The sequence below is a fragment of the Mustela nivalis genome (genome assembly GCF_964662115.1).
Source record: "Mustela nivalis genome assembly, chromosome: 11".
NCBI lineage: Eukaryota > Metazoa > Chordata > Mammalia > Carnivora > Mustelidae > Mustela > Mustela nivalis.
The window spans coordinates 38690872-38705196 of record NC_139030.1 but is presented as its reverse complement, the minus strand read 5'-3'; the positions used below and the strand labels follow the sequence as shown (position 1 = coordinate 38705196).

Sequence of the window (14325 nt, the reverse complement as noted above, 5' to 3'; positions counted from 1 at the left end):
GGGACTGGAGACTGGAGACACAGTGAGGTTAGGAAATGGCCGGGGGGGGGGGCAGGGGAGGATGGACGGGGTGGGAGGGTAGGGGGGAGTGGGCTGGTCAGGCTTTGGTGGTTTGGCTGGAGAACCCATGCCCTTAACCATCATGTTAGAGGGCCTCTCCGATCCTTTCTCTCTGCTGCTTCCATGCACTGATGATTCTGCCCAGTCCTGTGCGTTGTTCTGATGATACCATGTTTTGTGACACTTTTTTCTGTCTGGTGAGGAAAGTATTTTTTTAAATAAAGTATTTTCTTTTTTTATTTTTAGCGATTTTATTGATTTGACAGAGAGAGACACAGCGAGAGAGAGAACACAGGCAAGGGGAGTGGGAGAAGGAGAAGCAGGCTTCCTGCTGAGCAGGGAAACCAGATTGGGGGTGGGGGTGTTGTTCTATCCCAAGAGTCTGAGATCATGACCTGAGCCTAAGGCAGACACTTAACGACTGAGCCACCCAGGCACCCTGATAAGGAATTTTCTTATGTGATATGCATTAAGTATGGAAGTTAGTTTTTGGAGTTGCATTCTTTGTACTAAGAATTATATCTTTTTTCTGCCATTGAAATTCTGGAATAGATGTTGCTATTGGAGCTCCACAAGAAGATGACTTGCGAGGTGCTATTTATATTTACAACGGCAGAGCAGATGGAATCTCGTCAGTGTTCTCACAGGTAGAATACTGTTTCCAGAGGAAGTCCTGATAATAGTTTCTGAAACTTCCAGGGTTAATGTGGATTTATTTTTCTTAATTTGTTCTTTTGAGTATTTAATATATTCTATTTCACCCTTATCTTATAATAACAGTAGGTGGTCTCATTTTGAAGGTCATTAATAACTCTTTGGAATCACTTTTTTCTAGAAGAGTTTGGTTCACATCCATTCTCATTTGTTTTTAATCTACTGAAGATTTTCTTTGCATTCTGCAAATTTATGTTCTGAGATGGTATCTGTCCTGTTTTGAATAAGCCCATGTGGCTTTAATGAGCTGTCTTGCCTGGTGCCTAAAGCCCCATGTTTCAGGGAGGTCTCACTGGGAGAGAGCGAGCACATGTTACTGTGTTCCTTTCAGGGCACAGCTCAAGATGGGAGCTTCTAATAAAGTTCCCTGATCTAATTCTGACCTCACTTTTGTCTTCTAACAAATCAGGCCATTTCAGTGCATAGAAAACACTCCATACTCCTGCAGAAAAGATTTTCTAAAGATACTTTTAGGGAAATATTAGCTAATACTGCAATTTTTGAGGGAGCAAAATCGACAAATGGTTCTCCATATTCAACATGAAAAATCTATACTTGCCTAGTAAAAATTACTGATTTTCTTAGCATGGATACCAGGCTGAGACATGGAAATCAGTATCTGGATGTGAAGTTAGACCTATGGAATGGGAAACACATGTCTGACTTCAGTTGTAGTATAGTGTGCTAGGAAACAGTCTGGCTCCATAGGGAGGCTTTCATCATAAGGCTGAGTAGTAGGCTCCGCTCAGTGATTATTCACGTCTCCTTTTCCAAATTACTTGTTTGGTTATTCATGTTCATCTGGGAGATAAATAAAGAGCCTGAAAGGAGACTGGGGAGAGGGAGTCAAGACTGTTTAAGAAGATCTATACTATATAATTTTCTCTTTGTGATTTTTTTTTTTTCTAGTCACAAAGGGATTTTTTTTTTCTCTAGTCAGAGAGTAGACGTCACCTGTCCAGTTCAAGCTGGAAACTTTTGTTGCTCTTAAATCCATGTATTTGACTTGAATGCATTTTGTTACAAAATGTACCTGGGTGTTTTAAGGCTCATTATGTAACTAAATTATTGCTTCTCTAAGATACTAGGTGCTCAAAAACTGCTTCCTACTCAACCTGCCTATTTTTCAGAGAATTGAAGGACTTCAAATCAGCGAATCATTAAGTATGTTTGGACAGTCTATATCGGGACAAATTGATGCAGATAATAATGGATATGTAGGTGAGTATAAAATTGTATTTCATAAATTGAAATGAGTTTTATTGTGGATGTTGCTTTATTGCAAAGTACAGAAAACTGGTATAGAAAAACTCTAATTTACTGGTAATTTATTTCCTTCATTTTTAAAGCTCTTGAATTCAAGATGGGTCAGAAACGATCAAATAGTTTCTCAGCTTCACACTGTTACTTGACATTTTATTCTTTGTTCTTGAGAAAATGAAAAGCACCCATGGAAATAAATCAAACATAAGATGCTAAAAAGAAAGGCTTTTTTTTTTTTTTTTTTTTTTTGTATTTTGAGAGGAGATTACTGGGTGAATGTTTGTAGTTTAAAAATGGAATTTTTAGTAAGCTTATCTTTATATCCTATTTTTATCATAAAGTTTGTTTATATAGTAAAGGGGTGAATATTATTATAAATGAATAGACTCAGACAAATGTGGAATGAATCCTAAGATGTAAGTATATCTTTTCTAATTAATTTTTCTGTAAATAGTATTTGATACAGTCAAAAGGTGATACACAGTTAAGTATTTATGGCTGAAAATAATTCTCTTTGACTAATGATGTTCATTAATCTGTTGTTTTTCCTCCTCCAGATGTGGCAGTTGGTGCTTTTCGGTCTGATTCTGCTGTGTTGCTAAGGTAAGGTTGATGCATTTCACTGCTTAATGACAATTGAACCTAATTGTAAATGATGGGAGACAATTTTTAAAATCAGCAGTGGTGGTGACCTCAAAATGTTTTTTGTTTTTTGTTTTTTGTTTTTTTTTTTTGGTATTCTGAAATTTCATTGCACTTTCGAATACTCCTTCCCCCTTACAGGGTATTATAATCAAACAAATCATCAGGCAAAGTCAACATTTTTCAGCATTTAAATGAAAATTTCTCTTGATTCATGCCCAGAAATGAAATTGAGCATTTATGCACATAGTATTAATAAAGCAATTTTATGAAGTTACTTGGACAATGGCAGCTGACAAAACAACATGCAGTTTTTTCTTAAGGAAAAATAATTCTGCGGTTAATATTGCTAATTTTATTTCCTTCTTAGGACAAGACCTGTAGTGATTGTCGAAGCTTCCTTAAAGCATCCTGAGTCAGTAAATAGAACAAATTTTGACTGTGTTGAAAATGGATTGCCTTCTGTGTGCATGGATCTAACACTCTGTTTCTCATACAAGGGCAAAGAGGTTCCAGGTTATATTGGTAAGTATAAGTATAAGTGTAAATCTTACAGGACTTACCCTGCGTGTGCGCTCCGCTCGCTCGTCTCATGGTCCTCTTCTGAGCCATCATGGTGTCTTGCCCTAGAGGCCAGTACACCTTTCTGCCTCATCTTTTGAGTTCTCATGTTGTTCTTACCAATGAGTGGGGCACCGTAGGAGGCTATCGTTGTTTAGAAGTTACAACAAGAAAAGCAGGAGTATCACTTGCTATATTAGGGTGAGCTAAACTCCGCTCCGCTTCATAGGTAGTATATCCTTAGAAAAGAAAGAACATTCCCACAGCTTCTCCACCATTTAATTGGGCTCCTTTTATAGCTGGAGCGGACTTAAGTTGGAAGCCCAGAGGAGGAGACATTTCTTGTCTTTGTATGTTATCCTTTGAGTAATTGAAGAAGCATATCTCAAATCTAGACCCCGATTCTAATTTCCATACGTAACACACATCTCTTAAGGATTTTCTGTGACTGTTTGCTTCTGAGAGTCCTGTCCTGTTCCCTTTACACAGGTAGCTCTCAGTTATCTGCTCTGGAGAAAGTAGCATTGAGATGGCTCACACAAAATTGTGGTTACTGTCAAATCACAGATTCATGTCTTGGTGAATATTACATTTTCTCTAGCAAGTTACACACCTACTTATGTTATACTTAAGCTAATAACAGAATAACTAATGAAACTAGCCAGTGGTAGGACAGAAGCATGCCTGGGTTTATTATTTGTACGTTAATAATATCTAAAGTTCATGAGCCACACAAGACCTATCGAGTTGATTGCATTTGTGACCCTGTAGGCTCTCATCAGCTAAACATGATGAAGGGCAGGGCACAAATCCTGAGCTAAATGATGGATACATAGTTTCAGAGGTCTCAGCCTTAATTGGCCTGTAATGAAAAGTACAGAATGAACTTAGTATATCTACTTTATATCTACTTAAGATCAGACTCCTGTTGAATAGTGCCCTGCAGAAGTCCTGGCTAGAGCCATGGTGGTAGAACAATGGGCAAAACCTTAATCTAGGGTTACAGATCCAAGAAGTGGCAGTGTCAGAGTATGGCCCCCATAACACAGTCACACTGATGGATGATCTGAACAATACACCTTAAACAGATACCACTGTTTCCCTTTATGCAAAATCAGTGCTTGTCGTACCACCAATTCCATTATGACGAGACATTTTTAAAAATGGTTAAATGAAATGCATAAATAATCACAGCACTGTTACAAATACAAGCTTTACTGTTGCATAAAATGAGTCCTTGGGAGAAATACTTCATGTGGTAAGCATGTTTCATAAAACCAGTATGTTTTGCCACTTGAAGTGGGTTTTTATTCACTTTTTTTTTTTTAATTTACTTTTTGTGTGAATTTATGGTGATGAATTGTAGGTAGCTGACTCCATTGCAGCTCCACTCTGAGGCACTGGATCTCCGCTGTTGTAATTTTGAGGCCAATTGATTTGGACTTCATTATTCACTTTCTAAATAAAAGGAAGGTTAAAGATTTATTTGAAATTTGTAAGAGTAAGATAGGTTTTAGACTTATGTTTCCTTGAAGTAAGTAGACAGAATCCTTCCAGAAGAGTGTGTTACTCCTAAAATGTGAATGAACGCTTCAGGAATTCAATAAATCCTTAAAAATACCATTTCTGAGTTATTGCTTCTGTATGAGTGACCTCTCAGCAGACTGTTAGATGTAGCTTGTTTTGCAAAGAACCCTAATAGATTTAAAAAAATGTCTCTGACTTTCTTGGTAATATCTGGCTTGGAATTTTCTTGGTTGCTTGTTAATTTGACTTAATTGGCCTGTAATGAAAAGTACAGAATGAACTTAGTATATCTACTTTATATCTACTTAAGATCAGACTCCTGTTGAATAGTGCCCTGCAGAAGTCCTGGCTAGAGCCATGGTGGTAGAACAATGGGCAAAACCTTAATCTAATTGAGGATATTCATTAGCAGATGATTATGTACTGTGTCAGAATTGGAGTACATCTTACCAGGCTGCCAGAATATTGAGAGAATGTCTGTATTTTGCCCAAATCAACACCGGAAGGTCAAACTGGAAACCAATAAAAACACAGAGGATACTAATCAGGGTCTGGGGCTGGAAAAGGAGACCTCTTTCAACTGTTTTATATAGGTTTGACTTTTGAACCCCTTGTTCACATTACAGTTTAAAAAATAATAGTAAATAGCAACCCCTCACATTAGGGACAAACAGAAAGAAATGAACCTAACCATATACAAAATTAGTTCTGTAACCACACAAGGTAGAATAATATCAAGTGGGCTTTCAGTGCTGTGTTCTGTCTGTGCATCCTTAGTTGGATATTCTAAGGCCAAAAGGACTCCAGAGAAATCTGAAACTTTACTCAGAACTTTTATTGGTAGTCACAGTTTTAGTATTGTAGTTTTGAAATATTTATATGTCAGAAAATTAAGTAAATAAAGATGTTAATAGTTAAAAGTAGAAACCTAGAGAGAAGCTTATAAACCTTTATTACAATTTTAGCAATTTGTAATTTTTTAAATTGTTTCCTCTTCCATATTTTAGTTTATTTTTTAAAAGACATTTAATGAAGAGAATTTAAGATATTTCCAGTTTGGATATAATTATGACTATTTTCAGTTCAAAAAAAATCATGCTTTTAGGTGATTATATTGATTGCAATTCTCTCTACATTTTGCAGTTTTGTTTTATAACATGAGTCTGGATGTGAACCGGAAGATAGACTCTCCGTCAAGATTCTACTTTTCTTCTAATGGAACGTCTGATGTGATCACGGGCAGCATAAAAGTGTCAAGCAGAGTAGCTAACTGCAAAACACATCAAGCATTTCTGCGGGTAATGTAAACTCCTTTTTATGAATGAATAAACTTCAGTATTATCAGTGTAGTAGAAATGCTATTGCATCAGTATCCTTTTATAAAATGTGGTTGTAAGCAAGTGTGATCCCCGCCCGTCCGGCTGAACTAGCTGACGTGTTTGTTGTTCTAGAGTTAAAATGTTCGACAGTCCTGGGACCTGGATCATTCCAAGTCCACTTTTTGCATCGTCCTTATTTCACATTTATCACACTTGCCCGCATCACTCTTTTTAAAGATTGGCCTTTTCCTTCCCATAATTGCTGTGTCCACATCCCTGTTTATACACTTCCTGAGAAATGTACATGCTGAGTGGCACTGCTGAGCCTCACGCCTGTTACCTTGGTAGGGTTTTGCGGGGGTGCTGAGAGAGGAGGCCGGGAAGTTGGTTTGTTTCTCATGTGACTCTAGGGAAGCAGAATCCACCATGACCGCTTTTGGATGCGGTCTTTGTCTCTGTGCCAGCATTGTCCATGATGTCAGTGGGAACTTGCGCAGTTGCAGCCTGATGGGGATCATCTGCAGGCTAGGACAATGGCTTTCAGGATGTCTGGGGGTACGTCCTGCCAAAGCACAGCCAATTTCATGTTCCTTTTATTAAAGCACTCATTTCCAACTGATCGTCCTGTTCCTTGCCTTGGTCAATTTTTTCCCCCCCTCATATGAAGCAGTGCCAGGTCTTTTCTATTAGGGAATGGTGTACTTCATCAGAAAATCTATTGTCACAAAAAAGCCAAACTATTCCCGGGAGCCCTTTCTGGTATTTCAAATGGTAGCCTCAACTTAGAACTTAATTTTCCCTGAGATACTTCTTTCCAAGCAAATGCAAACAAGTATCAAGATTCTAACACTATTAAATGCTAAGAGTAATAATCCCTGTGTTGTTTCCTCATTTCCCTTAACAGTTTTTATTATAGCATTAGAATAAATCTATTACATGGTTGAGAGCCAGAAGTATATAATATTACTAATGTAACCATTATTTATATAGTAGGGATTAAAGAAGGTTTTGCTTTGTTTTTTTTAAATCCCCTTAGTTGTGATTTTACTTAGGTCAGTCAATCTTGGACACTATCGTTGAGACCATTTTCAAGGCAGTAAAAGGGCCAACGTTAGACATTCACAAAGAAACCTATTGTGTTGAATTTGTATCGCTAACTGGAAATTGACCTGACTTCTTTAGTCCTGTGTTTCTTGGCATTGTTCTAACAAGAAAGGATTCCACAAAATTGTATGTTCTCATCAGAATGACTTGCAGTGCAAAGCACAAGTTAGCAGAGGTCTGTGTTGTCAACACATACTTGTAGTGTTACCCTGGTATCATGGTCCCAGGTCACAGCCATTGACTTTTTGACCATACTGTAAATGCCAAACAAAGGCATTTAACCTCTGGGATTGGTACGGAGTGAGTTTTTTTTTTTTTTTTTTTAAGGTAATTGAGGCCATTATTAAAATGAAAACAGCTCCAGTTGTGATGTAGGAAGATAAGGGAATACTCTGAGTATATTTTCCACCACACCAGCATGGTAGCTGAAGCTGTTCAGAAACATGAACACTGTTAAACTTCTCCAGTCCAGAAGAATGGGACAGAAACTGATACTTTTATGCCTTCTTAATGATCGTAGAAAAGATGAGCAATGGTCAGGATGCCTGGATTATCCCGTTGTTCCATAAAACATGCCAAGTATCAGGAGACTGAAGGAATACTATGCTTCAGCTTCCTTTACAGTGAAATGAGGTAGAGTTGGTGATTACGTAGCCAGGCCCATAGCCCCCACATCTCAGGGCTCTCTGCCTACCAGCTGGGCACACTTTCCTCGTGTGGTTGTTCCCATTGGTCATACCACTGAAGCTCCAAGTCTCCATTAATTCTGTAGGTATTTGAGTACCAGTGTTGCATCAGGTTCTGTTGAAACACTTGGGTATAGCAGTGAAATATAAAAAGATCACTACCCTCATTGAGTTGACAGTAGAATGGAGTAAGACAAACCATGTGGTAAACATGGTAATGTAAATTTTACAGCGTTTTAGAAGATAAAGGTGATTGAAAAAGGAAACAGTGCAGCGTACAGGAAATTGTGGAGTGCTGGGGAAGAAATGAAGGGTGCGTTTTATTTATTGAAGTACAGTTAACAGACAGTGTTATATTAGTTTTAGATGTTGAATATAACAATTAAGAATTTTATCCATTAGTGCCCATCACGATAAGTGTGTTCTTTTTAAAATTTTAACTCCCAAGTAGTTAACCTACAGTGTTAAATTAGTTTCAGGTGTACCGTATAGTGATTCAACAGTTCCATGTATTACTCGGTGCTCAGAAGATAAGTGTCCTCTTATCCCCTTTATCTGTTGCACCCATGCTCCCAGCTTCCCTCTCTCTATTCTCTTGAGTCTGGTTTTTTGTTTCTCTTTTTTCTTTGTTTTCTTTCTTAAAATCCATAAATGAGTGAAATTGTATGACCTTTGTCTTTCTTGGACTTATTTTCTCTAACATTATACTCTCTGGGGTCATCCATGTTGTTACAAATGGCAGGATCTCGTTCTTCTTTATGGCTTAGTAATATTCCTGTGTGTGTGTGTGTGTGTGTGTGTGTGTGTGTGTGTACATGACATCTTTATCTATCAGTGAACACTTGGGTTGCTTTCCTGTCTTGGCTATTGTTAATAATGCTGCAGTAGTAGGGGTATATATTTTTTTGAATTAGTGTTTTCATTTTCTTTGAGTAGATACCCAGTAATGGAATTACTGGATCATAGGGTAATCCTATTTATAACTTTTCAAGGAACCTCCACACTGTTTACCACAGTGACTGAACCAGTTTGCATCCCCACCAACAGTACACCGTGGTTCCTTTTTCTCTACATCCTTGCCTGTACTTGTCATTTCTTATTTGTTTTATTCTAGCCACTCTCACAAGCTTAAAATTCTGATTCTAGCCCTATCTATCTTTTAAGAGGGTTTTAAAAAAGATTTTATTTATTTGACAGTGAGCAAGAGAGCACAGGCAGGGGCAGCAGCAGAAAGCGAGGAAGAAGCAGGCTCCTGGCTGAGCAGGGAGCCCAATGTAGTGCTCGATCCCAATTTAGTAGTTTTTTTGTAGTCTTTAGAGTGTTCTCTATATAGAATCATTTCATATGCAAATAGTGGAAGTTTTAGTTTTTCCTTACCAATGTGGATGCCTTTTATTTCTTTTCCTTGTCTGATTGCTGGGTAGGACTTCTCATACTATGTTGAGTAAAGGTGGTGAGAGTAGGCATCCTTGTTTTGTTCCTGTTCTTAGAGGAAAAGCTTAACAGTTTTTCACCATTGGGTATAATTTTAGCTGTGGATTTTTTTGATACGGCATTTATAATCTTGAGGTATGTTCCCTTTAAATCTACTTTTTTGGGAGTTTTTATCATGAGTGAATGTTATACTTTGTCAGAAGCCTTTTTTCTGCATCTGTTGAGATGATCATGTAGTTTTTATCCTTTAATTATTGATTCGATTTACCACACTGGTTGGTTTGTGAATATCGAATCACCATTGCATCTCTGCAATAATAATTTGCCACTTCATTTTGGTAAATGATTTTTTAATGTATTACTCAGAATTTGGTTTGTTAATATTTTGTTGAAGATTTTTGCATCTGTGTTAATCAGGGAAACTGGCCAGTAATTTTCTTTTTTGTAATGTCTTTCTTTGGTCTTGGTATCAGGCTAATGCTGGCCTCATAGAATGAATTTGGAAGTTTTACTTCCTCTTCTATTTTTTTTTTTTTTTGAATAGTTTGAGAAGAATAGGTATTAACTTTTTTTTAAATGCTGGGTAAAATTCATCATGAAATCCCCTGGTCCTGGACTTTTGGTTAAAGTTCTTTGATTACTGATTCAATTTCTCTGCTAGTAATCAGTCTGTGCCAATTTTCTATTTCTTTCTGATTCAGTCTTGGAATATTACATGTTTCTAGGAATTTGTCCCTTTCTTCTATGTTTGATTTCTTGGCATATAATTTTATCATAATATTCTCTTAACAATCCTTTATATTTTTGTGGTATCAGTGGTTTCTCCTTTTTCATTTCTGATTTTATTTTGGTCTTCTCTCATTTTTTTCTTGGTGAGTCTGGCCTAGTGATTTACCAGGTTTGTTGACCTTTTCAAAGAACCAGCTCCTTATCTTTTCTATTGTTTTGTGGTTTTTAGTCTTTATTTCATTGCTTGAGCTCTCATCTTTATTATTTCCTTCCTTCTACTAGTGTTGGTTTTTGTTTGTTCTTGTTCTTCTAGCTCCTTTAGGTGTTTGCTTGAGTTTTTTTCTTGTTTCTTGAGGTATGTCTGTATTGCTCTAAAATTTCCCTCTTAGAACTGCTTTTGCTGCATCCTAAATATTTTGGACCATTGTGTTTTCATTTTCATTTGTTTCCATGTATTTTATTTCCTCTTTGATGTCTTGGTTTACCCATTCGTTATTTAGTACCATGTTATTTAGCCTCCATGTGTTTGCATTTTTTCCAGTTTTCTTGTAACTGATTCCTGGTTTCTTATTCCTGTGGTCCACGAAGATGCATCATATGATTTCAGGCTTATTAAATTTATTGAGACTTGTTTTGTGACCTAACATGTGATGTCACCTGGAAAAGGTTCCATATGCACTTGTAAACAATGTATATTCTACTGATTTTGTATTGAATGTTCTGTATGTATCTGTTAGGTCCATCTAGTCTAATGTGTCATTGAAACCACTATTTCCTTGTTATTGTGTTTGGATGATCTGTCCAGTGATATTCATGGGGTGTTAAAGTCCCCTGCTATTGCTGTATTCCCATTAGTTTCTCCCTTTTTGTGTGTTAATAATTGCCTTTTGTATTTTCGTGCTTCCATTGTTGGGTGCATAGATACAATTGTTTTATCATCTTGTTGGATTTTCACTTTATATAGTGCCTTCTTTGTCTCTTGCTGCGATCTTTGTTTTAAAGTCTATAATTTGTCTGATGGAAGGATTGCTACTGTAACTTTTTTTTTTCACTTGCATGTATGTATATGTTTTTTACCCCTTTGTTTTTCAGTCTGCATGTATCTTTAGGTCTGAAGTGAGTCTCTTATATATAGCATATAGATGGGTCTAGTTATTTTAATCCATTCGGTCACCCTTTGTCCTTTGAAGCATTTAGTCCATTTACATTAAAGTAATTATTGTTGGGTATGTATTTATTGCCATCTATTATTTGTTTTATGGTTGTTTTTATGGTTCTCTGCTCCTTTCTTGATCTCTCCCCTTGTGCTTTGATGGCCTTCTTTAGTGTTACACTTGGGTTTTTGTCTCTTGATTTTTGTGTATCTATTATAGGTGTTTGACTTGCAGTTACCATGAGAATCATATATCACATCCTAAGTATATAACAATTTCTATTAAGTTGTTGGTCATTTAAATTTAAACCCATTCTAAAAGCACTACATTTTTACCCCATCCTCCACATTGTATGTATATAATGTTATAATTTGCATCCTTTTTTGTGAGTTCCTTGACTGATTTTTGTACATAAAATTGATTTTTACGCCTTTTGTGTTTTAACCTCCATAATGGTTTCATAAGTGATTAATCTACTTCCTTTATTTATTTGATTACCTCTACCTTTGAAATTGTTCCCTTTCATAGTTTTCTTCCAGTAGAAATGTTAAGTTTTTTACACCTTTATAGGGTTTTATCTATTGAAATGCTCTTCTATTAGATGTCACTTTTCCCACTGTGAAAATGTTTTCTTGTCCATATACATATGTGACAATGAATCTCTGTCTTTGCTGTATTCATACATACAACTTGATTAGATCTTAGTGATTTCTTAGTACAAGTTCTTAGAACAAGGGATAATTTTGAGGCTGCTTTGATTTAGGGAAACTCAATTAACAATTGGCAGTGGTTTTTAGGAATGTTGGAGTAGCTATGGTGGACTGAGACTTCCCTGAAGGCTTTTATAGAGATTTTTTTGGTTGATCTTGATGGAATCTCCACATCAAAATATTCACTGATGTTTGAGAAGAGAAGAAAGGGTGGTAAAGTGGGACAACAAATAAAGTAACAAGATTCTCACCCTGCTTGCAACATTTCCAGTAAAAGCTAGAAATACATAGCTTAGTCATCAGACCAGGAATGCCTGTCTGCATTGATATTCAGAGACCCAGTGAGTTCAGTGGCCTTAGCATGTTGTGTAATTATGAAATCAACCTGCCTACATATACAGTAGATTAGTTCATTCTTTCCCTTGATTTCTCAAATTTCTAGATATTTGGATTTCTGAAATCAAGAAATTTTATTTTGTTATGTAAGTGTTTAGGTGACTTCTAAAGCCCATCTTTTTCAAAAATAACTTCCAGGAAATGAATATATGTTTGATTAGTAAATTATATTTTATTTATTTGTTTATATTGTTCAGCTATACAAGTACATAGCTCAGTCTACACATTAGACTATGAACTGATCCATATATGCATACATTTCTGCTGAAAATCTAAGTACAACCGACCTATGCAACTATCCTGATGTTATGGTAGTCAAGAATTGTATCCATTATTCCAGCATATGTTAATTCTTTGCTAGTTTGCAAGATCTATGAAGACAGAATACTACTATTTGCATGTTTGTATTCTTCCTTAGAGATAATATGACTCATTACATGAGGTAGAAATCAATAAATATTTTTAAAATTTATAGATGATGTGTTCCCAGTGCTGTTTAAAGAATTCTATAAAGGAAAAGCTGAGAATGTTGTATTGGTGGTACAGTTCTAGCACCTACTTTGGGAGTGCTGTCTTTCCTCAAGGTGTTGGTAATGCCAGACCGTTCTCCACTCCCTAAACCAAGCTGACTAGCTAGAGCGGTTATCGTCACAGGTGGTGGTGCTGGCTTCAGTTGCAGTCTGTGCCTCTGCCTTTCCTTCTCCCTCCCCAATCCATTTCCCACATTTGTAACAGAGGGGTATTTCAAAATCATAAACCCGATTATATTCCTTGCTTAAAATTCTCCTAAGACCTTCTCATCCTCTTTTGACTGTAGATTGGTGGCCCTCCTTCTTCTGTACTTGTGTATACATCCATCAGAATGCTCATCCCCCACACTGCGTGTGGATTTCTGGGTTATTATGGATTGTGACAGAGGTATAGACTTTCAGTTTTGTATCCCCCAAAGTCTTCCTTCCACACAGCAGACCCATGCATAGATATGTTGCAATGTCTATACCTCAGTGTCCTTTCTCATTCAGTAAACTTTGTAAACATTTCTGGCTCCACCCTTTGGGTTTTTTATTGCATACACACAGTAGGAAGATACGGGCCTATGGCTCAGTCCTCAAGTGGCCATAAATACGAATTTCTGTAAAAGTCAAACGAAAAGGTGGACTTTGTGTAATTTCAGACATGTGCTCATTTGCACGCCTGTGGGTTGCCCTATTTTATGTAATTGTCCATAAAAATGTGGCATGGAATCTTCATTATTTTTAATATAGATAGCACATGCCCATCCAAATGAAGAATTTTAAGCAAATCTACTTTTTCCCTCCCAAATACTTAATTAGTCATTTCAAGACATTTTTGATATTTTAGCCTTTGTCTTAGGTGGAACTGTTAAAGTTAAATAAGTGTGAATATCTGTCAAATACAGTTCTTGCAAGAGTGCACGTACATTTTATATATTGTGAGAAAAGCATAATTAATAGCTAATTAGGATAATGAAAGTAATATACACCAGATGTAGAGAAGACCTTGTGGAAAATTAGTATGAATTAGATAACATGCGATTTGGTCAAAGCAAGCTTGTTGAGAAGAATTAAAACAGTGGACATGTGGAGGGACAATCAGTGGCTGTCTAGCTCCTACACCTAGGGAATAATTTAATCAAGTTTGCTATTGTAATACTCAGGGCTTCAAGCTGTTCCGTTTTCACAAGTTGATAACTTGGGATTTGGGCCTTGATTTGCAGCATTCCTATACGGTCCAAGTTTCATGTTGAGGTGATCACTTATCAAGTACTTTAATAAAATCATCTCCATGTATAAAAATGGAAAAGTACTAAGAGATCTTGTGTGCTCTGATTCATGCTCCATATCTTCCAGGTACTAGCTAATTAATGCAAGTCTAATACAAGTCTAACTCATTTCCTACTTAATACACATTGACTGGCAATGGTCTGATTTTCTTTTCTATTTTGTTTATTCCCTCTAATTGTTCACCTGCTTTTCTTATTAGAAACTGAAATTCATTAATTTCT

General features: G+C 36.5%; 1 protein-coding gene across 17 annotated transcripts in view; it reads left to right on the top strand.

Moving 5' to 3' along the window:
- ITGA4 (integrin subunit alpha 4) overlaps positions 1-14325 on the top strand; it is a 220344-nt gene that overhangs the window by 174532 nt on the left and 31487 nt on the right. For 15 of the 17 annotated variants that reach the window (XR_014300465.1, XR_014300468.1, XR_014300469.1 and 12 more), the window contains 5 exons: positions 613-707; positions 1905-1995; positions 2595-2640; positions 3050-3204; positions 5911-6065. Coding sequence is in view for 10 of the 17 variants with exons in the window: in XM_082690224.1 (XP_082546350.1) it covers positions 613-707; positions 1905-1995; positions 2595-2640; positions 3050-3204; positions 5911-6065 (542 nt within the window). In the remaining 7 variants the exon portion in view is untranslated. The remainder of the gene's footprint in view (positions 1-612; positions 708-1904; positions 1996-2594; positions 2641-3049; positions 3205-5910; positions 6066-14325) is intronic. The other 2 variants (XR_014300466.1, XR_014300467.1) reach the window with 1 other exon arrangement.